General features: G+C 40.4%; 3 protein-coding genes across 4 annotated transcripts in view; all 3 read right to left on the bottom strand.

The window, feature by feature from the left end:
• The window catches only part of cds2 (CDP-diacylglycerol synthase (phosphatidate cytidylyltransferase) 2), a 13054-nt gene extending 11457 nt beyond the window's left edge, over nt 1-1597 (bottom strand). Inside the window, exon 1 of the mRNA XM_027169001.2 lies at nt 1404-1597. Within this exon, the coding sequence (XP_027024802.1) occupies nt 1404-1472 (69 nt within the window). The 5' untranslated portion in view covers nt 1473-1597. The remainder of the gene's footprint in view (nt 1-1403) is intronic.
• Nucleotides 1598-4884: 3287 nt separating this feature from the next.
• Nucleotides 4885-11732, bottom strand: zgc:65851 (uncharacterized protein LOC321113 homolog). Its single transcript, XM_027168988.2, has 4 exons — nt 10965-11732; nt 8366-8683; nt 7638-7762; nt 4885-7228 (listed from the first exon to the last, which is right to left on the bottom strand). The coding sequence occupies exons 1-4, from the start codon at nt 11646-11648 to the stop codon at nt 6643-6645; spliced, it is 1713 nt and encodes a 570-aa protein (XP_027024789.2). The 5' UTR covers nt 11649-11732; the 3' UTR covers nt 4885-6642.
• A 13143-nt stretch (nt 11733-24875) lies between these two features.
• The window catches only part of mxd1 (MAX dimerization protein 1), a 29064-nt gene continuing 26439 nt past the window's right edge, over nt 24876-27500 (bottom strand). For both annotated transcript variants that reach the window (XM_047818021.1, XM_047818020.1), the window contains exon 6: nt 24876-27500. This exon is cut by the window's right edge. The gene's annotated coding sequence lies outside the window, so the exon portion shown is untranslated.

Below are 27500 nucleotides of genomic sequence, written 5' to 3' on the forward strand. Positions count from 1 at the left end.
AATTAATATCAATAAAATTAATATAATATTTGTTTGTTTGTTTGTTTAGTGAGTGTTTAATGTTTTGTTACCGTTATGTGCTAATGGTTTAAAAAAGGCATTACATTTGCAAATTATGATTACAATTTTTATTATTTAATAATAAATATATTTTTACTATTAATAATAGAAAATATATTTTACATTAATATTTTCTTAAGATTACAAAAATTAAAAAAAATTATAAAATTTAATTGAGAAATAATTAATTTAGAAATAAGAATTTATACAAAAATTACAACTTTTTTTCAAAATATAAAAATATTAGTTTGTTAGTCGATCACTTGATCAAACTCGAGGTCTCTGTCATCACGTTCATCGACACGACGAGTAAAAACTTGTCCTGTTTTCCGTTTAATCTGTTTGTTTTTCACCTCTAATTTGCAGGCGGTTTCGTATCGAAAGCCTCGAGTCGCTCCTGAGTTATTACTGATTCATTACAGTCAGGAAAATCAACACAAGTGACACTTTTACACAAAGAAAGTGTCGATCTGTACAGTAACAACGATCAATATAAACCAGCTGTGGAATTATTAACAAATATTAACACACTCACACCCATACACACACACACACACACACACACACACACACACACACACACACACACATACAAACTCACACACACACAATCTCATACACATAGACACTCACTCACACACACACTCTCTCATTCACACACACACTCTCTCATTCACACACACACTCTCTCATTCACACACACACACACACACACACACACACACACACACACACACACACAGTAACTAAAACAGAGGAAATAGAAAAGCAATTCTAAAAAAAAACATGTCCATTACGCCTGACATTATACTAATCATTACTCTTTATTTTTACTGTAAATGCACTTTTAGTCTTCCATAATAACTTATAACCGCTCTGTACAGCTGTCACTGAAATATCGCGATATGATGATGGAGTTTCGTATCGCTCTCCTCTGTACCTGTGTTTAATGGTTTAACTCAGTTTACACTTTAACACCAGGAGAAGATTTAAACAGCTCATAACATGGAGAACTAAAATAAACTATAACATGGAGACAAACTGACTGACTATAAACACAACAAGCTATGCTAAGTTTTTAGCTCGATAACTAGCGGATGAACCCAAACAAACAAATATAACAGCTCATGTACATGAATATAGTTTATTTTCTACATAAACACGGAGCTGCTGTGCTAAAGCTAGCTAGCTTTGTCTTCGGGTTACCTGGGTGACGAAGCTAGCGCAGTTAGCAACGCTAGCACAGTTAGCACAGTTAGCAACGCTAGCCGTGTAGCCTACATTTCTCATTCAAATCTCACGGTTACATAAAAAATAAATACATTTCTGCAGCCTTTATTTACCTTATCGTCGGCCTGCTGCTGCTGTAGGTCATGTTCACTTGTACCGCCGCGGTGCCGAAGCTCTGCCATTTTCAGGGGTAAAAAAATGTTACAACTTATAAACAGAAGGTTTGATGTTGATGTTCTGTCTCTTTAGCGTTTCTGTCAAAGCGTCTGAAGTGCAGCCCGGTTTCATGATGTGTTCACTAGCGCCCTCTGTTGGTGAATAAAGGCTTTAATAGCGCCCTCTGTTGGTGAATAAAGGCTTTAATAACGCCCTCTGTTGGTAAATGAAGGCTTTAATAGCGCCCTCTGTTGGTGAATGGCTTTATTAGCGCCCTCTGTTGGTGAATAAAGGCTTTAATAGCGCCCTCTGTTGGTGAATAAAGGCTTTATTAGCGCCCCTGTTGGTGAATAAAGGCTTTAATAGCGGCCTCTGTTGGTGAATGGCTTTATTAGCGCCCCTGTTGGTGAATAAAGGCTTTAATAGCGCCCTCTGTTGGTGAATGGCTTTATTAGCGCCCCCTGTTGGTGAATAAAGGCTTTAATAGCGCCCTCTGTTGGTGAATAAAGGCTTTATTAGCGCCCCTGTTGGTGAATAAAGGCTTTAATAGCGCCCTCTGTTGGTGAATGGCTTTATTAGCGCCCCCTGTTGGTGAATAAAGGCTTTAATAGCGCCCTCTGTTGGTGAATAAAGGCTTTAATAGCGCCCTCTGTTGGTGAATAAAGGCTTTAATAGCGCCCTCTGTTGGTAAATGGCTTTATTAGCGCCCTCTGTTGGTGAAATAATGTTGGGTGAATGAAGGCTTTAAAAGCGCCATCTGTTGGTGAAATAATGTTTGGGTAAATGAAGGCTTTAAAAGCGCCCTCTGTTGGTGAAATAATGTTTGGGTAAATGAAGGCTTTAAAAGCGCCCTCTGTTGGTGAATGAAGGCTTTAATAGCGCCCTCTGTTGGTGAATGAAGGCTTTAATAGCGCCCTCTGTTGGTGAATGAAGACTTTAATAGTGAAATGGTGTAATGATGGTCAGATTAAACCTTCAATCAAACCTGTTGGTGAATGAAGCGTGAACCCTGTGTGTGTGTGTGTGTGTGTGTGTGTGTGTGTGTGTGTGTGTGTGTGTGTGTGTGTAATGTCAAGTATAGTCAAATGACGCCACCCTCTGTTGACGAATGAAGCATTAAATAGCTCATTCTTTTCGTGTACGACATTTTTAGTGAAATGAAACGTTCAAGAGTGCTCTCTGTAAGAGAACGACGACAACGATGATGATGATGATGATGATGATGATGGTGATGTTCGTCAAATGAAGTACTCTCTCTGTTGGCAAATAAGGGTGTTTTTGAAATGAAGAGTTCACTAGTGCCCCTCTGTTGTTGAAATATTGATAGAACTATTGTTGACAAAATGAAGGGTTCAACAGCGCCCTCTGTTGGTGAATGACGAGCGTAGTAACTCTATCTAAAGGGGAACAAAGCTGTTGATGAACGTAGCGTTTAATAGCGCCCTGTATGGGAGAATGACGTGTTCATTGGCTCCCTCTGTTGGTGAAAGAAACAGTTAAATGCGTCCTTATTGCAGAACGGATCATTCATTGTATTTATTAGAAGTAAGTTACCTGTATGTATAATATATATTACAAGTACATTATTAAAAAACTGATTTTCAGTTGCACAGCCAATCATCATTCAGATAGAACCTTATAATTAAATAAAACAGCACTGCATTAGATTTGCATATAGTTTATGACACTGAATCTTTCCTGCTTCTCATGCAGCACACAGCTCCAAAAGCTTTACACCCACATGTAGTAGATTTACAGCTGACCTGGGGATAAATCACCACCCCTGCATGCCGCAGTGTTTCTACCTTTACAGCACTGCAGACTTTTCCAACACAGTGTTATCCAGACACGCCACTGATTCATCCCTCACCACTTATATAACAGCAGCTAAAGCTACATTTTAATAAAGAATACATAATATCATCACCTGTGGGTTTATAGTGGTGTAGGGTGTGTGTTGTTTTGTGTGTGTGTGTGTGTGTGTGTGTGTGTGTGTGTGTGTGTGTGTGTGTGTGTGTGTGTGTGTGTGTGTGTGTGTGTGACTATCTACACCATTGTGCTGAATCAAGCTGTGTGTGTATGTTGGTCTTTGGGACATCTGCAATGCAGACATCTATATATAGCAGAAGGTTTCGGAGTGTGTGTGTGTGTGTGTGTGTGTGTGTGTGTGTGTGTGTGTGTGTGTGTGTGTGTGTGTGTGTGTGTGATACAAAAACAAAGGAAATTAATTTATGTCTTTATTAAAAGAAAACAAATAAATACAGTTCTTTGAGTCTGTACACAGAGACAGAATCTGATTGTATGTTCACTTACTGAATCTGAATCAGAATATGAGTCCATTTACCGAGTCTGATTTAAGTCAGAGGACAAGTAAGAATCCATGTCCAAGTCCTTTTAGTGAGTCGGAATCAGGACGCTGGTCCATTTACTGAGTCTGAAATCTGAGTCTGTTTGCGGAGTCTAAACAACAATCTAGAGATAATTTGCTGAGTTGATGTCTTAATTCATTTAAGAGTCTGCAACAAGGTCCAATACCTTCTGCTGCATCTGAGTAACAAAAGAACAAACATTCTGTCGTTTCAGTGTCTGATGCAGAAGAATCACACACAATCTAATAATGTCTCTGAGCTGGAGTATGACGCAGCATCCTCAGTTAACAGCCAGGAAAATGGGCATTAATCAGGTTTCCTCATTCACACACACACACACACACACACACACACACACACACACACACACACACACACACACACACACACACACACCCTTAATGGCTTGTGAAAGTGTACAGCAGTGACTTAGCAAAACGAAACATCCACTGAAGGTCTACAGTTGAAGTAAATCTGCTGTAAACTCTATTTGCTATTTCAGGAAAAGGATTTTGTGGTGTTTTGTGTAAAACTGCACACAGATATAAAATCATCAGACAGACAGAATGCAGTTGGTTGATAAACAGCTTTATTTGGCTTTGAGAGAAATGAGCAGCTCTTTGGCCCTCAGTGGAAGACTAACAGCTCTCCTTCAGGTACAGTGTGAAGCAATTCATTCAGCTTTAAGGCAATTCAGTGCACATTTTATCTCTTTATTCAAACACACAATTTTTTTTCCAATCAGTTTTCTTACAGCAAGCTCTAAAGTTAGACCATGCAGATAAACTGAACCTCCTGTCGACAAAAACATTTACAGCAGATGATGGAAAGTGACACGCTGTGTAACGCTGCTTTAGTGCCATGTCAAGTGCAAACTGTGTGATTTTATCTGGAATAGTGTGTAACTGGGACACGCCTCCTTTACTGGGACTGACAGGAACAAAGGCCACGCCTCCTTTACTGGGACTGACAGGAACCAAGGCCACGCCTCCTTTACTGGGACTGACAGGAACAAAGGCCACGCCTCCTTTACTGGAACTGACAGGAATCAAGGCCACGCCTCCTTTACTGAGACTGACAGAAACAAAGGCCACGCCTCCTTTACTGGGAAAAAGGCCACACCTCCTTCACTGGAAAAGGCCACGCCTCCTTTACTGACACTGATAGGTGTAGAGGCCACACCTCCTTTACTGACACTAACAGGTGTAGAGGCCACGTTTCCTTTACAGGCACTGACAGGTGTAGAGGCCACACCTCCTTCTATAAGATTGCCAGTAATAAAGGCCACACCCCCTTCTAGGATGTAAGTGTTTACTGTGAGGCTAACGCTGGTGTGTTAAGGGTGTTAGTCAGCTGTGTGTGTGTGTTTGTATATATAGTCCTCATCTACTGGCTGTAACCTGGAGACAGGCTCTCTGTGTGTCTGTCATGTACAGAGAGTTTCTGTCAAAACCAAACGCCGCGTCTTATAACACTTTCAGCGGGTTATTTTTAAACGTAGCTTCCCAGAAAACATCCTTGTGCATGTGCTTTTGTGAGGACGTGGCGACGATCTGTGATTTTAAATAGTTTCTACTTTGTTCTCGAACAGCCGATTCACTTGAAGCCAACAGGAGGCGGTGTCTTTCACAGGAAAATAAACATACTGTACATGATAAATATGAAGTTGGACAGTAAATAGCAGCAAACGCTCTAAAATCTTTACATCATTCAGTCTTAAATTGATTAGATGCAAAAATCCAAGAGCTCGAATCTACATTCCCCGAAGTCCTCGAAACACTTCAGCTATAGATCAAGCGTTGCGATGAGATACGTAGCAGACGAGCGAGAGGACGAGAAAACGTCACATCGATCTCCGCTATGAGTTTAAAGATTTATACAAACATTCAAAGAAACAATTTGACAAAAAATAAATCCAATTTCTGTTTAATTATAATTTAGTTGGTCAGCTCAGTTTATTTACTGGCATTTCTGTTACGTAAATATTACATAATAATGTCATTTGACCGAGTTAAAAGTAAGCTAGCTAACGCTATTTGAAGGGGAAAACACTGACTCCCTGGAGTAAAAGAAGATAAATTAGTATTAGCTAGTTATAAATGACTTTAGGATTTATCTGTATCATCATCATGTAACTTTACCTAACAAGATGGACGCTAGTTAATGTTATATAAATGAGGAAAGTTTGTGGGCTTCGTAATCGTTTACATAACTTCTGTTATGTTTGTGAGAAAATTGTAAAGATTAAACGCTTATCGACTGATGTTACATAATTCTGGACAGCTCCATTGATAGTAATGTTATTTCTAGCTATTTAAAAATGACCTCATGACGTTTGTGTAACGTTTTACCTCAGATTAGCACCGATATTTTGTCACAATGTGATACTGAGTGGTTGAGTTTTTGTCACTCTGTGATTTGGTGAAAGAGTGAAAGTTCTACCTGAAACTTCTTTGTGTTGGTAGAAGAGAAACAAGCGCATGCTGTAACTATAGCAACTCGTGGATCTACAGCACAGTGACGGAGTCGTTTCTAAACACGCGTAGCGGCTAAACGTTCTGACGCCACCCGAGGGGGATGAAACATCTGCTGGAGGATTTGTCCATGTCTTACCCAGAACTGGGTTTCTGATCATTACAGTACATCATTAACTCTCGCTACGTTAAGGCTCTGAACATTCAGCGGTCAGTGCATGAAGCAAGTGCAGCTACTGAGGAGATCTGTGTGGTCACCATGGAGACTGCTTTGTAAACGGATGATGGTGATGATGGAGTATGACTGTGTGTGTTTGTGTGAGTGTGTGGGGACGGCTATAGAGGGCGTGTCTTTACTTGCTCTTGTCTCCTTTATTGCTTTCAGTTTTCTCATCCTTGCTCTCGGGTTTACTCTCGGGTTTACTCTCGGTCTTAACCTCGCCCCCTTTGTCTTCACTCTTCTTCTCTTTCTCTATCTCCTTGTCCTTCTTCTTCTCATCTTCTGGCTCCTTCTTCTCTTCCTTCTCTTCCTTCACCACCTCCTCCTCTTTATCCTGTTCTTCTTCCTCTCCTTTCTCTCCTTCATCTCCTCCTTCTTCTTCATCCTCACCCCCCTCCTCCTCCTTTTCTTCCTTTTCCTCCTGCTCTTCTTCTCCTACTTCCTCTTCAGCTGCTTCTCCTCCTCCTTCTACTTCTTCTTCTTCTTCTCCTCCTTCTTCTTCTCCTTCAGCTGTTTCTTCTTCTGCTTCTTCTTCCTCTTCCTTCTCCATCTCTTCATTTTTGTCCTCTTCTTCCTCAGTCTCAGGCTTGGCCACACCCCTCCTGTAGGCACCCAGGGTGTATGCGCGTCCTGCCGTATAGGAAACAGCAGAGTAGGCGGGCTGGATTGAGGCCACGCCCACATTGCCCAGACGGCACTCTTCTCCTTCCAGCAGTTTCCTGTAAGGATAGAATGTTTGGAGTTGGACTCTAATACTGTGTGCTAACTCATGATACAGTATCTGCACATTGTTGCTATGGGATTTAACTTAACCGTCATCATACATTTTAGCTAATTATTTTTCAGCAATTCCAATCCCACCTGCTTGGTGTTATGCTAGCAAGATAGCTATGTTCAATACTGTCATACTCCAGGCCATGATTGTTAGCATATTTAAAGTTATACTAGCATGAGCTAGCTAGAATCAGATTATGTTTGCTAACCAACCTACCTACAGACTGAGGGAAATAATTTATCTGCCTGGCATCAGGCTGTTGATTCCTTTATACAGACAGATTGAGACTGAGATGTGTTGGTAAATAATTAAGAAAAGATGACATATGACATGAACTAAGGTGAGCGCCTCACCTGTAGGCCGCGATCTCGATGTCCAGTGCCATCTTGACGTTCAGCAGGTCCTGATACTCGCGCAGGTGGCGGGACATTTCTCCTTTAGTGCTGTGCAGAGCGTCTTCTAGCTGAGCGATCGTCTCCTGTCCAGACCACACAATGCACTCACACGTGTAAGAGCTCAGACCATAAATAATAATAATAATAATAATAATAATAATAATAATAATAATAAAGGAAAACATCTTATTTAACATATTCAAAGTATACAAAGCTTTCCTGGAAACACTGGAAAATATTTACTTGTTTGTTGATTTATGGGTTTTTTTTTATTATTTATTTGTGCACATTTCATTTTTTCAATCAATGTAATCCTGCAAAAGTAAACAATGCAAAATTGTGTATATTTTAATAACAATCAATAAAATAACAAACGATTCCTGTACTTTTAACATATTTTAAAAGTATTTGTATCTGAATCTGTGCTTCTCATTTATTTTTTATACTTTTTATATTTTATTTATTTTAAACTTTTATATTTTTTATCCATTTTATTTTATTTAACATTGTATATAATGTCTATTTTTTATGAATTCAAACATGATGCAATAGTATAAAATACCTGTACATATGTTTAATTCATTATGCTAAATTATAAAAATTTGTCTTGTACAAAATATTTATAATGATGTTCTACTTGTAGGTAAAATTTAATTTTGTTAAATTGCTATTTTTCTGGTTCTGACCTGCAGCTCTCCGATCTCAGAGCTGTGGCGATCCTCCATCTCGGCCAGCTGTCGTTCCAGTGCGTCGTTGTGATTGCGTAGCGCTTCGATCTCCAGCGTACGTGCCTGAACCTGGTGCCGACAAGCGCTCAGCTCATCTCTGGTCACTTTAATGGCGTTGGCGTCACGTGCGGTCACCTCAGTCACACTGGCAAACTTGGATCGGTACCAGTCCTCCGCCTGCTGCTGGTTTCGTGATGACAAAATCTCGTACTGCGACCGGATGTCCTTCAGAGCCACGGTGAGGTCCGGTTTACTAAAATCCATCTCCACACATACCTAAAATAAAAAAGAAAGCTGTGTTTAAAGGAGCAGTGAGTAATATTTAGCGCCCCTTTATTCTAACACTTGCTTCTCTTCATCTCAACCCCAATTATCTCCACTCAGTCTGTTAAAACTACATGCTTCATCGCATTGACTGTAATGCAAAAGAGACAGCGCTGCTGATCTGGGCGGAGCTAATTTCCAGACTAGAAAAATATTTAATTATAAATCTTCTATAAGTCTTAGCTACTGATATAGATGAATTTATTGAATAGGTAACTAAAGCTCACAAAGATAGAATAATAATAACTTTCATGATGTGACATTACTTCATCCCTCATGATGAAATATAGTATAAAAATGCTATGCTATGCTATGCTATGCTATGCTGTGCTAATGAAGCCTGATTCTACATAAATATTTAAACATGCCTTACATATGCTGTCTAGTGAATAATGTTGCATTGCCTGGATTTGCATATCAGTTCATGATTGGCCTGTATGATTTATGACACAACAACAATTCCATGTCACGTACTCAGTAACCAGTGAGATCTTTTTCTAGCTTCTCCAGTTTATTAAAAAAAGAATGCAGCTAAAAAAAAGCAGGTGTTATACATTACAGTGACATGTTAATGAGGTTAACTGCGGATTCGGAGATTTGTGGGTGTGGTTTCTCATGAGCTCAGTTTGTGAGGTTGCTACATTAATATAATGTCTTGAACCAATCATATCTGATATGTAAATTAACAAAGTATAATAATAATGCAATTATCAAATTGTGGTTGCTAAGGTGACATTATATAATTTTGACAGTTTTGGATGCCATGTAAGAATGCCCTGAAAAACAAGGTAAATTAACACTAGGTTACAAATGTAAACACAATGAACTCAAAGCAGTTGCTATTAAGACTGCAGTCTTTAGTATTCAGGAGTTTAGATCAAATTTGTAGCCAGCTAACGGGCAGGTGAACATTTTCTATTTATAAATGTATGTCTATTTATAGGTTTTTAATAAAGGTGTGTGTGTGTGTGTGTGTGTGTGTGTGTGTGTGTGTGTGTGTGTGTGTGTGTGTGTGTGTGTGTGTGTGTGTGGTTCTGCAGGGGACATGAGCTGCAGTGATGGTGCTGAGAGGTGAGATGTTCACCAGTGTGTGTGTGCTCCAAAGTGCTGATTCAGGAACACATGAGAGCAAAATCTGCAGTGCAGAATCACTGACTGCTGAATTAACACTCTGCTCCGTCATTAACACGCCACTCTGCTCCATCACCAACGGCTCTTCCTGCTCTGTCATTAACACCTTATTCTGCTGTCATTAACACTACACTCTGCAATGTCATGAAAACTACACTCTGATTTCATTAACACCACACTCTGCTCTGTTATTAACACTACACTCTGCTCTGTTATTAACACCTCACTCTGACTGTCATTAACACCACACTCTGACTGTCATTAACACCACACTCTGACTGTCATTAACACCACACTCTGACTGTCATTAACACTACACTCTGACTGTCATTAACACTACACTCTGACTGTCATTAACACTACACTCTGACTGTCATTAACACTACACTCTGATGTCATTAACATCACACTCTGCTCTGTTATTAACACTACACTCTGCTCTGTTATTAACACTACACTCTGCTCTGTTATTAACACTACACTCTGCTCTGTTATTAACACCTCACTCTCACTGTCATTAACACCACACTCTGACTGTCATTAACACCTCACTCTGACTGTCATTAACACCACACTCTGACTGTCATTAACACTACACACTGATGTCATTAACGCTACACACTGATGTCATTAACACTCTGCTCTGTTATTGACACTACACTCTGATGTCATTAACACTGCATCTGATGTCATTAACACTACACTTTGTCATTAACACTACACTCTGGTTGTCATTAACACCACACACTGCTCTGTTACTAACACCACACTCTATCTTACACAATAAATCATATGGTCTTCATTAATCCCATTTAAATGCAATGTCACATAACATGTATTACAGAACTGCATTAGTCATTATATCTCCATCTCATTATTATTATTATTATTATTATTATTATTATTGTTGTTGTTGTTGTTGTTGTTGTTGTTTTGCTAGTTATGATTGTTTACTTCGTTAATTTTATGTTACTATACTAACACATTCCTATTAAGTAAATTACACAAATGTTGTGTTTTTTTAACCATTAAACTGTTAACATTATGATTATTATTCGGGTAATTGACTTTATCTGTGTTTTATTTGTATTATTATCAGCACCTGGGAGGCTTGTAGTGACGCTTGCAGCTCGCGCACTTCTTCATCGTGCACTTTGCGTGCGAAGTCGATCTCGTGCATCAGAGACTCCACCTTCTTCTGGAGCTCGTGCTGGTGCAGCGCTCCGTCCTCCGCCTCCTTGCGGCAGCACTGCAGCTCTCTCTCGGCCTCGTCACGCAGGCGGCTCTCCTCGCGTAGCTTTTCCTGGACGCGTGCAAGCGCCTCGGCGAGGTGCGCGTTCTCGAGCTGCGCGCGGCTGCGGTCGCGCTCCAACTGGTCGGCGCGTTCGCGCAGTTCGCGCAGCTCGCGCTCGTAAAGGTCGCGCAGACGCGCGGGCTCGGAGCCCAGACTGCGGCGCAACGACTCCGCCTCGGCCTCGAGCGCGCGGTTCTGCTGCTCGAGCTCGCGCACGCGCTCGATGAAGGCTGCAAACCGGTCGTTGAGGCCTTGCAGCTGCTCCTTCTCGTTTGTGCGCACGATCTTCAGCTCGGTGGCCGAAGCAGCCATGTGTGAGAGATCCCCGTCCTGGGCCGAGGAGGCCAAACGGGGGGACACCCGGCTCCGGTACCCGCCTTCATACACCCGGTAACCCGCAGAGGACCGGGTCGGGGGAGCAGATAATCTTGAGGAGTCCCCGAAGAACTTCCGGTAGGAACTCGTGGAGTAAACGTCGCTATGGTAACTCATGATGCGGGTGATGCGAGGAGAAAAAACACGCAGAGAAACAACGAGAAAGAGAGCGAGAGAGAGAATGAAGAGGAGGAGAGCGCGCGCGCTTTATATACAGGTGGAGGGGAGGGAGGGGTTGGAGAGGAGGATGCGAGGAGGATGCACAAAAGACAATAAAGAAGGAGAAGTGATTAGACAGAATTTTAAATGAGATAGAAATTATTTGAAACAAAAAAGAACGTGAGTGGAAAAAAGGATGAGAGAAAAATGAGGAGAGGGAGAATGAGCACTTTCTCTATTCATCTTTCGTCAGGAAATATAATCTGATAATCTGCTGTGATGTTTACAGGTTCTCTCAGGAGGACAAACAGAAGAATTCTTTAGGGTTCTAGATTGTGTGTGTGTGTGTGTGTGTGTGTGTGTGTGTGTGTGTGTGTGTGTGTGTGTGTGTGTGTGTGTGTGTGTGTGTGTGTGTGTGTGTGTCTGTGTGTGTGTATTTGTGTGTGTATTTGTGTATGTGTGTATCTATGTATGTATGTATGTGTGTGTGTGTGTGTGTGTGTGTGTGTGTGTGTGTGTGTGTGTGTGTGTGTATTTGTGTGTGTGTATTTGTGTATGTGTGTATGTATGTATATGTGTGTGTGTGTGTGTGTGTGTGTGTGTGTATTTGTGTATGTATGTATGTATGTGTGTGTGTGTGTGTGTGTGTGTGTGTGTGTGTGTGTGTGTGTGTGTGTGTGTGTGTGTCTGTGTATGTGTGTGTGCACAATGTAGTTTGTAATAACGTGTTTGTAGGGTGGAGACTTCTTGCACTGCTGCAGTCTCAGTGTTTGGGGGGGGGGGGGCTGCACCTCTCCGCCGCAGTGCCTGAATAGGGAATGAGTTGACAAGGTTTTCGTCTCCTCAACTCCATATTTGTTCTAGTCTGGGGTAACTATCACACACACACACACACACACACACACACACACACACACACACACACACACACACTGCAGCAGGAAATTTACAGCTTCATAAATCAAGTTTGACAAGAGATTATTTAATAGACAAATCAGAAGGAAGACGAACAAGCAGCCACAGTGTGTGTGTGTGTGTGTGTGTGTGTGTGTGTGTGTGTGTGTGTCTGTCCGTCTGTCTGTCTGTCAAGTCAAGTCAAGTCACCTTTATTGTCTGTGTGTGAAGGAGCACTATTGCTGGTGCATCACCTGCTCAGCGTTTTTTCCAAACACCTGAGACTGGACATTTCAGCCCTAAAAGAGAGAAAGAGATGACTCAAATACCTGAATCAGGCCATATTGAGGAGAGAAAGTGTGTGTGTGTGTGTGTGTGTGTGTGTGTGTGTGTGTGTGTGTGTGTGTGTGTGTGTGTGTGTGTGTGTGTGAATGTGTAGAAGAGAGACAGTGTAAAAAGTAAACATTTTTCAGTCTGTGTGTGTGTGTGTGTGTGTGTGTGTGTGTGTGTGTGTGTGTGTGTGTGTGTGTGTGTGTGTGTGTGTGAATGTGTAGAAGAGAGACAGTGTAAAAAGTAAAATTTTTCAGTCTGTTTTCTTGCTTAGATAAAAAATGATTAGGGAATTTTACTCTGAACTCTGTGTTGCAGAGAACCTGGAGTGTAGGAACACTGGGCTATGTTTATTAGTGTAAGATTATATAGTGTGTAACACCATACAAACCTGTGAATGAGCTGTTACTATAGAAACCATGACAGGTCAGAATGAGCATATTGATCTAACTGCATCGTTTGTGTTAAATATGTAAAGTGTTTGTATAAATGGGGCAACGGTGGGTGAAGCGGTGAAGGCTCTAGGTTGTTGATCAGAGGCTCAGGGTTAAAGCCCCAGCACTGACAAGCTGCCACTGTCAGGGCCTTAAGCAAGGCCTTTAACCCTCTCTGCTCCAGGGTGCTGTATTATAGCTGCCCCTGCGCTCTGACCCCAACCTCTGAAGTTAGTATATGTAAAGAAATGACTTTCACAGTGCTGTAATGTAAATGTGGCGATAATAAAGACTTCTATAAGCTGAAGTTAAAAAGCAAGAAAAATGGGTGAGTGTAGTAAACTGTAACAGATCCACCTTCAATTCTCCCTCCTCCCCACCAGAGGGAGCTGGAATAAATGGATTCTGCTTCCTCACAGAATACTTCACCTCAAAAGATTCCAGCAGATGTCTCATAGCTCCAGACCATGGTCGCACATCTCACTGAGGATGGAGCTGAGTAGGTGAAGAGCATCAGAGTGATCATGAAGACTCCTGGACACCAAACAAAGCTCCTACAATGAACATCAGAACCGGACCATGGAGCGTCGGAAGAAGGAGGAGGCCTGGTCTGAAGAATCACGGCTTCTTTTACATCATGTGGACGACCGTGTGTGTGTGTGTGTGTGTGTGTGTGTGTGTGTGTGTGTGTGTGTGTGTGTGTGTGTGTGTGTGTGTCCTGGTGAAGATATAGAGATAGATACCAGGATGCACTATGAATAAAAGGCGAGACAGCTGAGGCAGTGTGATTATCTGAGTCAGGGTGATGCTTCCTACCACACTACAAACGTTGCTCAGGAATGGTTTGAGGAACGTGACAAATTATTCAAGGTGTTTAATTCTATGAAGAATTTATGTGAAGTAAATATAAAATAGTAGAAATAGAATAAGTTTAAAATAAATTTGACATATTTTACCAATCTGAGCTGTGTAGTGAAACCTAAATAAACCATCATCCTGCTAGCTTTGTGTTTTAGTTGAATAAAGATTCTGTGTAATATTTAATTCATTAGCTGCAATACAGAAAGCTTTCCGCAGTCAGCCACTAGAGGGCAGAAGTGACCAAAACATGCAGATCTTTGTTTAATCAACACCAGGGGGAGTATGACGGGGTGTAAATACTAACGCACACAAATTAATACTTGAATCTAGTATAAATGTAGCCGGATGATAATTTTACAAAGTATATTTGATTAATTTGTTTTTTATTTGTATGAACAGAAAATCATTTTAAGGCGAGTAAACAGTCTTTTCCGAATACTTTAGATGTTTGGGGTGAAAGGAGATATTTCATTTCAGCAGCTCCTTAATTAATGATAATTAATAAAGTCATTAGAGGTGATGAAACTTTGCATCAGTTCTCTCAGAGGATCTGGGCTTTGTTTCTGTGTGTTGTTTTAAAACAGGAAGCTCCTGGGGGGAAAAACATTAATGGAGAACTGAGCAGTCCACAGAAGTGATGTGGGGCCGAGGCGTGGCGTGGCATGGCGAGGCGAGGCTTGGGGTTGGACAGGCGATGACATCACAAAGCAGGATTTTTCACTTACGCCAAGTAGACATTGACTGATACCATTAAACCAGCACACAGACTGGAATAAACACTGATAACTAGCCTTCCTGTAAAACTAGCTATATTCGGCTAGCTTTATTTAGACTTCAATCAAACTATAGACAATAAACGACATCATACAAAATGATGTATAAATTACATCATATAAATTACATCATAGAAAATGTTCCATGTGACTGCTTTTTTAAACACACCGAAGTGCATCATCTTCACTGCTCATTCTAGCTAGCTAGCTGAGATAGCACAGGATTTCTGAGAGGATTTTAATGATATATTTATAAACGACGTGTCTTAAGAGGAATTTTATGATAAGAGATTTTATTTTATATCCACGAGCTTCACTGGTAATATCAGCTGATGTAGCTTACAATATAAAAATCTATGATAATTTATTATTAATCAATAATTTATCAGTTACGCTAGTCAGTTATACAACGGGGCCTAATCATACAGAATCTGAGAGGATTTTTATGTGAAAATAGATGTTTCTGATCCTCACGATGAGGAGTTTAAGTCATATCGATCAACCGTAATAATCCACACTCCTAACATTAATACAGCTGATGATCATTTTTCAGCTAGTTAACATCAGCTAATAATATTACATTTATCAGTACACTTTTAAGCCATAATATACAGTTCTTAATTTTCCCAGCTAATGCTAGGCATCTAGCCATCAGAAGCTAACAAGACAGAATTTCTGAGTTTAATTTTATTTCTATTTTATAAACAATTTAAAGTTTTGGCAATAATAATAGTAAGGCTAACATTAGTGCTGCATGGAATTTGCTTTGGCCTCTCTATGGCATGTCCTTTTGCTTTCGACACACTGATCCACATAATCTTCTAATAATATTGTTCTCATCAACATACAAACACACACACACACACACACACACACACACACACACACACACACACACACACACACACACACACATTCCTAGAAGAGGGTGGATATCCATGACTCAGAAAACCACACTTTAGTACAGGAAGGCCACTAAACCAGGTCAAAGTTATTATTATCTCTCTCTCTCTCTCTCTCTCTCTCTCTCTCTCACACGCACACACACACACACACACACACACACACACACACACACACACCTGGAGGCCTCTCCTAGGGCATTCTTACACAGGTGAGGCTGAGAATAGAAACTAAGACTGCACTAAGGAGTGAAGTCCTTATTAATCCACTGTTACGTTGTTAAGCACTGGGTTTGGACGGAGCCGAGATCCAGAGCGTTTACCAGCTCACCGATAATTCAACATATATTCATAAAATATTTATTACCTGTAACAGTTTGTACATTATAACATGCTTTTTTAAAGGCTAACGGTTACACCGAGCTAGTAAGCAGCTGTAGTCTTTTACACAGAAGCAGCCTGTATTATGTTACTATTCATCTTTATTACTGTTTTGATAAATATTTGTCTATGAATGTATAAGTATGTATCACAAAACTGCTAAATGATCATTTCGGACTATTAGCGATTAACGATAGCTAGCTAACATAAGCGATCTAGCTAGATCGTATAATTAGATGTAATATCGAAGTCGATGTAATATGTAGCTAATGTTAGTCTGGTTATCCAGCATGATAAGGTTAAATAAACATTTGTTAAAACACCGCTAACCCTGATCCGGTATATCAGCTTCATATTAAAATAATACTTTCTGCTTGAAAGCTGTATTGTGACTGTTACTGTCATCGGTTATGTGCTTCTGTATTTGTCTTCATGGGTGGTTTACACCATATAGCCCAAATCACACTCACACACACACACACCCACACACACACACACACATACACTCTTTCTCTCTCCCCATCTGCTCATCCATGGCCCCGTGGTGGAGCCTCCATCTTGTTTCCTGTCAGCCGGAGAGGGATGGAGGCAGGGAGCTCAGAGTTCACCATCTGATGGACAGCTTGAGTTTGGCCATATGTCCATGTCACACTTTATACCTGTGTCTATTTACAGCGTTTCATTCAATCCCTCATTATTAATAAACCATCATCAAAAGTATGTGTGTTGATGAAATGTGATCCATTTGATGCTCAGTTTGTCAGGAAAACGGTGTACTTCCCCTAGGAGGCGCTTTTTCCAGACTCAATAACCCAAGCCTGTCTCCTTTCATTATATTGATATAAAATTTTTATTCACTGCCTGTTTTTATCTCGGTCAGTTCCTACTCAAGCTCAAGATGCCCAGGATTGGCCAACGTCACCGTGATGGACAGATAGTCAGACAGTACGACATTTCTTCCATGACCAATGTTGCTCTCTTGGCTCTCAGGTACAGATGGCTGTGATATGATCTGTAGCTCTCCTGACCCATTCTCCCACACGGCTCAGGAACTGAATACATCATTGTTAATACCGAGAAGCAGCTGTGACTAGAGTCTTTCTTTACAAGCATTTTGCTAAGAGTTTTACTGACACCTTTACTCCGAACATTTGGACTTCAGTCGCCGTTTCATGCTGAGGCTCAGACAGATTTATGTGCCAGATTCGGTTGCATTTCTGTTTCAACCCCTTGCATTTGTGCATTATCTGCATTTACGATATATTCAGAATTCCAGATGTTTTTCCTGTTCAGCTGTGAAAATTCTCATCAGGTCCCATGTCCCCATTTTCCATTCTCAGCTCCTGATCCCACATCATCTTATGATCACTTGTACATTTGCTCAATCACACCCCACAATTCGTTATTGCACTAATGGACTGTTACATAAAATCATGCTCATTTGCACACTTGCTCTCCTTTTTTGCATTGCTGCTCACCATTGCCTTAACATTGTATATACTCACCTAATTTCTGTTCATAATAACAGCAATATATTATACTATAACCACAGTGTATATCCTCCTGTATATTTCGGTTTATCGTAATAACAATATATTTTGTTTATAGCACATACCCTCTGTAAATTTTAGTTTATAGTAATAGACATCTGTATATTATGTTCATAGCCCATATACAGAATATTCATCTGTACATTATATTCATAGAATACATATATATTCATTTGTATATTATATTCATAGAACATACATATCACATCTATTGCACTCTGGTTAGACCTAAACTGCATTTCGTTGCCTTGTACTTGTACATGTGTAATGACAATAAAGTTTAATCTAATCTAATCTAATCTAATCTAATCTAATCTAATCTAATCTAATCTAATCTTTTCCACCATTGACCAGGAACTTTCATGGGGAGATCATGAACTGCCTGTTTGATTAGGGTTTAAATTCATAGGAAACTAAAATTTCAGGTTTAGTAAGCTGTCAACAAAAAGGTCCGGGTGAGTTGTGTGAGTGAGTGAAGAAGCCAAGCAATAGTACACCAGGTGTGTGTGTATTTGTTTGTACAGTAGGTGTGTGTGTTTTGTGCTCTGACTGACTGTACGCTTTTCTTACGCTCGGTTCATAATACACAGGAGTATCGGTATGTGTGTGTGTTTCTAGCCTGACCTGATTTGTGTTCATTGTGTGTGACAGGTCTTACCTGATTAGTGAATGCTAGTGTGTGTGTGTATGTGATGAAGGTCAGAGAGGTGAAGGTCACGGTTGCAGGATAAGCTGCTGGACTAATCTGACAGCCAAGGAAGAGGGAGGTCAAATAGACTCTGACCCACACACAGACACACACACACACACACACACACACACACACACACACACACACACACACTCATATCTAGTATGTTTGTAACCACACACCTGCAACTCATCCCTAAATTCTGGCTGAGCACCAAACCAAAAACTGGTCTTACTCGTCGATCCTGGTTCAATTGATACTTACCGATTTCATCTGAATGACATTCCTCGATCTCTTTAAGCAACACGGGTCGTGTCCCAAACGCTAAAAACACCTCACGGTATTTTTGAACAGATTCCTGAAGCCTGAAACACATGAGGTGCTTTTACACCGTACATTACAAAAAATTTTTCCGAGTAGTTAAAATCACGAGCAGACAGTTGCTAAGAAACAGGATATTTCACACAAAGCACAAGATAGCCGATGACTCACGATAACAACTTAGTTAGCTAGTACGTAATTCTTGCATGCGAGCAAGAAACAAGACAGAAGTGTCTAGAATGTCAGCAGTCACCTCAGATTGGTGAATTATGAAGAAAAGACAATGAAACTTCGACAATGTGCCACGTCTGTGAACGTGAAGCTATTATTCGACTAGAAATGAGGCTAACAATCTAACAAACTAGCACCTAGGCATTAAGTCAATTACGGAAACCTAAAAAAAAGGCAATGTGATGGTGAAAAGGGACTAAAACTAAAACTTTTACCTCAGATCTGTTGGTAAATTACTAAAAAAATACAGGATATGAGGCTGTAATTATACTCAGGGTTGACCCAGGGTTGGGAAGTGAACTCCAGTGAACTAGGGTTACATCAAACAAACGTTTTGGTGTGTTCAAGATATTTAAGCAATTAGACTGACAATAACAATTTAACAAGCTATTACACCGACATCATTGATGGTGTTAAAGTCAACATTTACTTCAGGCGTGTTGGTAAAATACTAAGACAAGGCGCATTATGACTAAAATGACACATTAATTATATGTAGCGTTGAACGCTAAAGTAAACTCTTGTAGGTTCTGTAGTTGTTTATTATAAAAACTCATGAGCTCAGAGCTTTCACAATGACAACCGTTCGTAACGAACACCGAGTGACGTCTTTATATCATTTGAGTGGAAATTCATTTACAAATTAAAATAAAACAAAGAACAAGCAGCTTGACAATGAAAATGAGACACATACCTCAACATTTACCGCCGTTGTGTTGGTAAAATAAAATACTCATAAAAGGTTCTCTATGACTAAAATTACACCGTAATTATACTTAGTGAAGACGGCTAAACAAACCCTTAAAGGTTCTGATGTTCTATATTATGAAAGATCAGCAGTGGCTGCAAGTTTTGACTGAAGAGAAGCCTACCAATTTAGCAAGCTAGTGCGTAGCCATTAAATCGTTTATAGAAACAAACAAAAGGAGCGACGGTAAAAACATTGCAACGGTAAAAACGAGACACAAACCGCAACATTTACCTCAGTTGGTGAAATACAAGTTAAAGACTCAGTACGACTAAATTTACACGGCAGTTATACTTAGCACTGACCGCTAAGCAAACTCCTAAAGGCTCTGAAAATATACATTATAAAGCAAACATTATGGCACATGTACCTCAGATGTGTTGGTTAAGTAAGAAAAGGGAACTTGACGATCGGTGAACTTCATTCATTCATTCATTCATTCATTAATTTACCACCGCCTATCTGAACTACCTTGTGTCACGGGGAGCCTGGGCCTATCTCAGGCGTCATCGGGCATTGAGGATACACCCTGGATGGAGTGCCAACCCATTGCAGGGCACACACACACTCTCATTCACTCAATCACGGACAGTTTCCCAGAGATGCCAGTCAACCTACCATGCATGTCTTGAAACCGGAGTAGGAAACCGGAGTACCCTGGAGGAAACCCCCGAGGCACAGGGAGAACATGCAAACTCCACACACAAGGTGGAGGCGGGAATTGAAACTCCTGACCCTGGAGGTGTGAGGCGAACATGCTAACCACTAAGCCACCGTGCCCGCCCGATGGGCGAACTTGAATTTTTAAAGTCGTCAATAGCAACGAAGATGTTCAGTTTGTGTAAACTTTTAAAATAAACACAATATCATGTCTATTACCCATAATAGCTTAACAGCTCTCACTAGCTAATTCAGTTTACACATTCGATAATGTTTGGTATTTAATTCAACCAAGCTATCTGATCTATTGTATTATTGATAAACTACACTAAGTGCGTAAAAGTGCTTGAAATTTGTTGTAGTGCCAAACAGTTTTTTTAAAGCTAATAACGTCATGGATTAGTTTGTTCATTTGAAATCAATGTGTTGCTCCTCGATGACTCGTACACTGTATACGGACCGAGATGGTCGAGTGATCGTTGCATGAAATGCGTTTAGTGACAAGATTATAGCAAAAACGTTAGTCTACTAGTTAGCCAGGAAAAAAAGCTATAGCCGCACAAAGTTGTGACGTTCTCTTGATCTACTCACTGATTTCCCTGAAGAAATCACAGAAGCACGAGAGACGCATTCCACACGATTACATTCATTTACATGGTTATGTTTTTATTCAAACCAATTTCTCCAAACCACAATGACCTTGATAAAACAATGAGAAACCCGATTCGCCAAGATAAAGATCAAGGTTTAGTAAACTATTTGAAATCTCACAGATTTGGAAATTTTCATCATGTTCGGTCTGCTCATTAGCTCAAGCGGCTGGGAAGCTGTTAGCAAGTTACTGAAAAAGGCTAAAACAACGTTCTCTCTTTACTAGTGAATTTACTTAAAGACCAGAGACTGATGTTAAGAGGTCATAGAAAATGTTTTTTTTTTTCCTAGCTACCTGTAGAGAGAAATAGCTAAGGGCAGTTTGTAAAAGTGCAAAGGTAAAAGGTAAAAGTAAAAGGTAAAAATAGACTCAGGTGGGCACACACAAAAACACACACAGGTAACAAATTCTGCACATTTACATACATTTCCATGTTTATTTTTTTCACCCAGGGTTTTTATTCAAATTGGTTTCCTCGGTCCGTGAAAGCGTGCTACATCGCTAAACTTTAGCTCAACTAAAGAGGAACAAAAAAACCCTTTAACACACACATTAGCATTAAAGAAGCGTTCAGTGTAGGTACCTCTTTCTTTTTTTGTTTATATCAATGTTCAATATTTTAATCTTATTTTGCCACTCTGGGCATTTTTGTCTTTTTTTTAATATTTTGTCTTTTTATCGCCATAAAATTACAATCGATATATAATCAGGACAACTGTCTGAATGTGTTAGCGCTATATTCGTGCTAGATGCGGTTCTAGACAAAGCCTCGGCTCAAACCGATGAACCATCGTTCATGACGTCGACTACAAAAAGAGTGAAGAGTTGGCGTTAATACCAGAGGTGGCAAAAGTACACACATCCTTTACTCAAGTAAAAGTAGATACTCGTTTTTTAAAAGACTCCAGTAAAAGTAGAAGTAGTGACTACACTCTTTTACTCAAGTTAAAGTAAAGAAGTATGGGCTCTGACATGTACTTAAGTAAAAAGTCACCGTTACTACTGTTTAGTGTCATGCTGGGAACTGGACGTCATGTTATATATATATATATATATATATATATATATATGTGTGTGTGTGTGTGTGTGTATGTACTATATATATATGAATATATAATTTTGGAGTGTGCTGATGGATATTTGTGTTCATCAGCCACAAGAGTGTTACGAAAGGCAGGCACTGATGTAGGTGAGGTAGGGTGGAGTCAGCGTTCACATTCATCCCCAAGGAAAGGTCAGGTGACCCAATACTTTTGGAAATATAATGTATACCAAGTATATCACCAAGGCCATATCCCAAACTGTAGGGAGATTCCAGCTCTGTCCTTGAAAACAACTCAAAATTATTGTGATGTTTTACAAATGACAAAATTAATGTTAATTAAATTAAGCACTCTGTGTTTTTTGGGTTGACCCCAGGGGCGGTTCTAGGGTTTCATCTTTAGGGGGTTTTTAGCCCTCGGTGAGAATTTAAAACAAGAAGAGTTCTATATTATATATTATATGACAACTCTGGTAATAAGAATAGTGACATTTCACTGCTTTTGGTTGCCGTCTTTGCGTCTTTTCGCCGATTAACGTTATAGATAAACGCCTCCAGCTCTGACTGCGCGTGCACGCTGCGCGTACCTGTGCTTCTCCGTTCAAATAAAGCAGACAGCTGAAGACGCACTTTTGAAAGACAACACACGCGTGTAAAGGCAAAGTAAAAAAATCGCTTTTGGATCAAACTGATAAACAATTTCCTTTCCCATCGACGACACGTCCTGCATTTTAACGTCATTTTTATTGTTTATTTATGAAAGTAAAAATGATCCTTATAGTTTTAGGGTGGCTGAGATTACAGACAGGGGGCTGAAGACACCCTAAAAAAGGGCTAGAACTGCCCCGGGTGACACAATTCGCCAAAAAACGCATTCGCCAGGAATCCTTTTTGACGGCGATTATTACAAACATCTCCCTCATATATGGCCATGTGTGTTCAGGAATGTCCTCGTTGTTAGTTACTTTAACATCGGTGACTCCCTCTGAATGAACATTAGCCCTTCCTTTTGTAGGCGCTGCTCATTGTTAGCTCCGCTATCCTTAGTCTATGTCTGATAGCCAGTAAATAATACAGTACACCAGTCACATGGGGAAAAAGCCCCACAATGATAGGATGATAGGCTGGAAACAGCGCTCAATGAGAAGGAATAATACTAAAAGTAACGAGTCTGTTTGGAAAATGTAAGAAGTAAAAAGTACAGATATTTGTGTAAAAATGTAATGAGGAAAAGTCAAAAGTTGTCCGAAAAATAAATAGTGGAGTAAAAACTGATACCAGAAAAATGTACTTAAGTACAGTAACGAAGTATTTTTACTCCGTTACTTCCCACCTCTGGTTAATACCGTATGTACTTTAAACCGAGCTATGAAGACAAATGCTACAGAGAAAGCTAGCTAAACGATTAACATTACTCGAGACGATGAGCTCGCATTACGTGTGCCATGCTAGGTCACGACCCACAGCAGGGCTTCCCTTTAGTTATTTTGTTTGTTTGATTGTCTCCGCCTCTTACCACACCTCTGCTTCCCCTTTTCTTTTCGTTCGTTGTTTTTCAGATTTTTGAAAAGGAACAATGCTTGAAAAAAAAACAAAAAAACAAAACAAAAAAAAAACCGAAAGCCTGAGAGCGGAGAGGATGTGGGAGGATTTCTGGTGCGTTCTGCAGTTTCATGTTGGAGGTTTTGATGGGATTTTTGTGTCATCATTTTAGAGATTCCCTGAAACCTGTCCTGTAACTACACCTGTGTGCTAAGTGCACCTCAGCTCTATAGTTTTATGATTAACATCGACCCGTTCATCGACCTCATTGTGTCCATCCTTCCTCTCATCAGCTTATTGATTGCTCACAGGCCATTTGGGGTTCCGGACAGCTTTACATCCCCTTCCACCTCTCTGTCTCCTCCTCTTTCTCTCCCACTCATCTGCTTACTGGTGGCGTCCGGGCCCAGACCACCACGGCGTGTGGTGGAGCATGTCATCTTCTACAGCGTGAGATCAGAGAGGAGGAGCTCGTCCTCCGAACTGTATTTTTTTATTTAAGTTATAGCAGCTATAAACATTGGTTCCTTCACCAGCCTCACTTTATAAGTTAATAAAACAAACAAACAAACAAAAAAAACTACTGTGGAACTTCTACTGTGCAGAAGATTTAAAAAAAACTCACAGCTTTACCTGCTGACACTGGAGGCTCCATCCAATAAATCTGCTTACAGAAAAAACAAACGCCTCTTTACGTGGACACGTCGTCGCAAACGTTACTATAGAAACGATAACGTGTGAATACAGACCTGCTGCTCGCGGCTGTGCTACTGAGGAAAAGTTAGTACGCGACTTCTGACCAATCAGAAGGCAGAATGAAACGACGTTGTGGTGGAGTACAGCTTAACATCTACACTTACATCTACACGTTATCTTTTACCAGATCTCACGATGATCCTGTAAAGCTATACGACAGCGGTGTTTATAGACGTGGATCAAACACGGAGACGTTTCGGATTTATACGCTGCACCGGTTCGTGCGCTGTAACGACCTCGCGGTCGGTTGCTAGGCGACCGTCGACCTACGGAGATTGAGATATTTGAAAGTAAAAATACAGTAACGATAGCAAACACGAACGTTTCAGGGATCCAGAAGAATTCCTGGTGCGTCAGTTTTCCGTGAGCCTCCGGTTCACACTTCGACCCAAAAGACAAAAACGAGTGAATCTGTTGTTATGCAAGATTGTTTTTTTTTTATTGTTTCAGATGTTACTAACAAATAGTAACAAACTCAGTACATGTACATAGTGTTGCTGATGGTTTAATTCTCCGTTGGTTTTTCACCACATTCGAGTAGGCAACATCCGGACAGCCTGAACTTCGTTTTCTGTGGTTTGGAACAAAGTAACGGCGTAAAAACGATCCGTTTCGTCTGAACACGAAAGAAAACAAAACCACGTGGAGCTGTCCTAGAGGCAGTAGCTTTATTTATTTAACTTGTGTGTCTGGTTAGTAGAACACACCTGAGACACGGTCACAATCAGTGGGAATGACTCTGATGGGTTTTGCTGTCCAGAACAGATCGTACACACCGTGTGTGTTTGTTAAGGGGTCCGTACGTCTGCATGGCGTTAAGGCTTCAGCCGTTTTGGTAATAAAAGTTCCCGACTCTTGTAGGCGTAAAAACACCATCCGTCTCCACCTCTGGACTTTAGCTGCAGGGTTGAAGGTGGCACAGGAGATTCGACATGGACAGAAAATAAAAACAGAACAAAAAAAAAAAAAGAGGAGGGTTTGATCTCGAGCGACACCGTGAGTGTGTCAGCCCCCGGGACGCGCCGGAGCCACGCAGGGAGTTTGTGCAAATCCTGTGCATTTCAGCTGATGATTATGATTCGCAAATCTGCACAGATGGGTGTAAAAAAAACCTGCGCTGCTCAAACACACCCTTTATTCTCCTTTAAAGTCTTTTACAGAATGTTTTAGAGTTTCTTTTCTCTCTCTGCGCTGATGTCGAAGGAGGGCACAGAGATGGAACGCTCACACACACACACACACACACGCACGTCACAAATAAAGTACAATAAAGGACACAGGAGTCATCAGAAAGGTTTAACCGTGTGTGTGTGTGTGTGTGTGTGTGTGTGTGTGTGTGTTTTCACACCAGTTCTTAGACGCTGAGAAGGAAACAGATTTTGTACCTTTTACTCATAACAAATAAAAACAAGACGAAATCGTGTCCACACACACGGCTTTGAAGATCCCTTCCTCTCTGTCTGCAGACAGTGACCCCACACACACACACACACACACACCAACACACACACCCCTTCCCGGTCGAACAATCACGTCACGTCTCGTCGCTACATCTCGATCACGCTACATTTTTTTTTGTTTGTTTATTATTTCTTTTTTTAAAGGCGGGGCTGATTTATAAAGTCGTTAAAAACTCCACGTAGTAAACATATAATCCTACATATATAGATTTTTTTTTTTTAAAGTTTCTTTATTTTAATCTTTTAAAGTTTTTTTTGGTGCATTTCTTTCAGGTCTCTAAGGTTCTTTGCGGTTTTGTCTCTTCTTTGATAAAAAATAAATAGACTCTACATCTACATTCGGGGCGACTCGGAGTCTCGCCGCTCGCTCGCGTGACCACATGCTTTTTTCCCTGAAACACCGTCACTACCGCTTCACCACCGGACAAACTACTTTCCTTTAGCTCGCTTTTCCCGCCGTTCCGTTCGATTTTTAACGCACGTTTATTTCTCTTTCTCGGTATATATCTATATTTATATATCCAGACTAAATAAAACTTCTCGAAACAAAAAAAAGGAAAGAATTAAACACGTCAAGTCAAGAACAGCACGAGGTCATTTCAGGATGCACACAAATCTAGTCTAAATACAACAGCGCTCGGAGGCCGTTTCCGTACACGCTGTAGATCATCTGTGCAAATAAACACCACACCTTTAAGAACGAGAGAAAGGAGGAGGAAGAGGAGGAAGAGGAGAAAACCCACTGGGATATAACTCAAGCCACTAAAGAAATGACGACTTTAAATAGACTCTTCTCTCTCTCTCTTTTTTTTTTGTCGGGTTTTTCTTTGTTTTCTATATGTATATATTAAATATATAAAACCTAAATGTTTATCTGTGACATATATTTGGATTAAATAAATACTTTGTGATACGTAGAAGATGTTTAGATAGATTTCTTTAAACTATATACATAAAATGCCGTGTTAAAAAGATAAACAGTTTCAGCGTCTCAGCGGAGAAGGACACACACACGCACGCACACACACTCGCTCAGAGAGAAAGGAGGTCAGCCCTGTTGGGTCAAAAACAAAGCCCTTTTTTTGCCTTCCTATAATTCTGAGATCTTAATAATAATAATAATAATAATAATAATAATAATAATAATAATAAGAAGAACTTCCTGTTCGCTAGTGGAATGTGCTTACTTCCTTGTTTCCTCTGGGGGAGGGGAAAAATAAAACAATTCACACTCAGGCCACCGTCAGTGAGCAGAGAGGAAGAGATGGAACGAGCCGAGTTTCTCACGTGGCCCACCGGTCAGTCCCACCGCTGAGATCTCTTACTGAGATGTGATACGTTCCTCGTGTCAACAGTTTGTGTATCAAAAAAAACAAAAAAACAAAAAAACAGGAAAAAAAAGGTAAAAGTATCAAGGCGCCAAGTCGTCAGCAGCACCGAAACGTCTTGATGTGTCCTTGCGAAGTCTTTTTTTTTTATTTTTTAGCGACACGTTAAACGATGTGTCCTGCGCGACGGTCGTTACGTTACGGATCCTGATAGCGACCCCTCACCCCCTGATCCCGAGCTCCTCGTTCGGACG

Source organism: Tachysurus fulvidraco, chromosome 9 (assembly GCF_022655615.1).
Source record: "Tachysurus fulvidraco isolate hzauxx_2018 chromosome 9, HZAU_PFXX_2.0, whole genome shotgun sequence".
Taxonomy (NCBI): domain Eukaryota; kingdom Metazoa; phylum Chordata; class Actinopteri; order Siluriformes; family Bagridae; genus Tachysurus; species Tachysurus fulvidraco.

What these genes read in the sequence shown, in the direction of transcription:
- zgc:65851 (XM_027168988.2), bottom strand. Translation starts at nt 11,648, where the DNA reads ATGAGTTACCATAGCGACGTTTACTCCACGAGTTCCTACCGGAAGTTC. An exon ending in CGTCACTACAAGCCTCCCAG is followed by an intron (nt 8,684 to 10,964) that starts GTGCTGATAATA and finishes TTTTTATTTTAG; the next exon opens with GTATGTGTGGAGATGGATTT. An exon ending in ATCGAGATCGCGGCCTACAG is followed by an intron (nt 7,229 to 7,637) that starts GTGAGGCGCTCA and finishes CTATCCTTACAG; the next exon opens with GAAACTGCTGGAAGGAGAAG.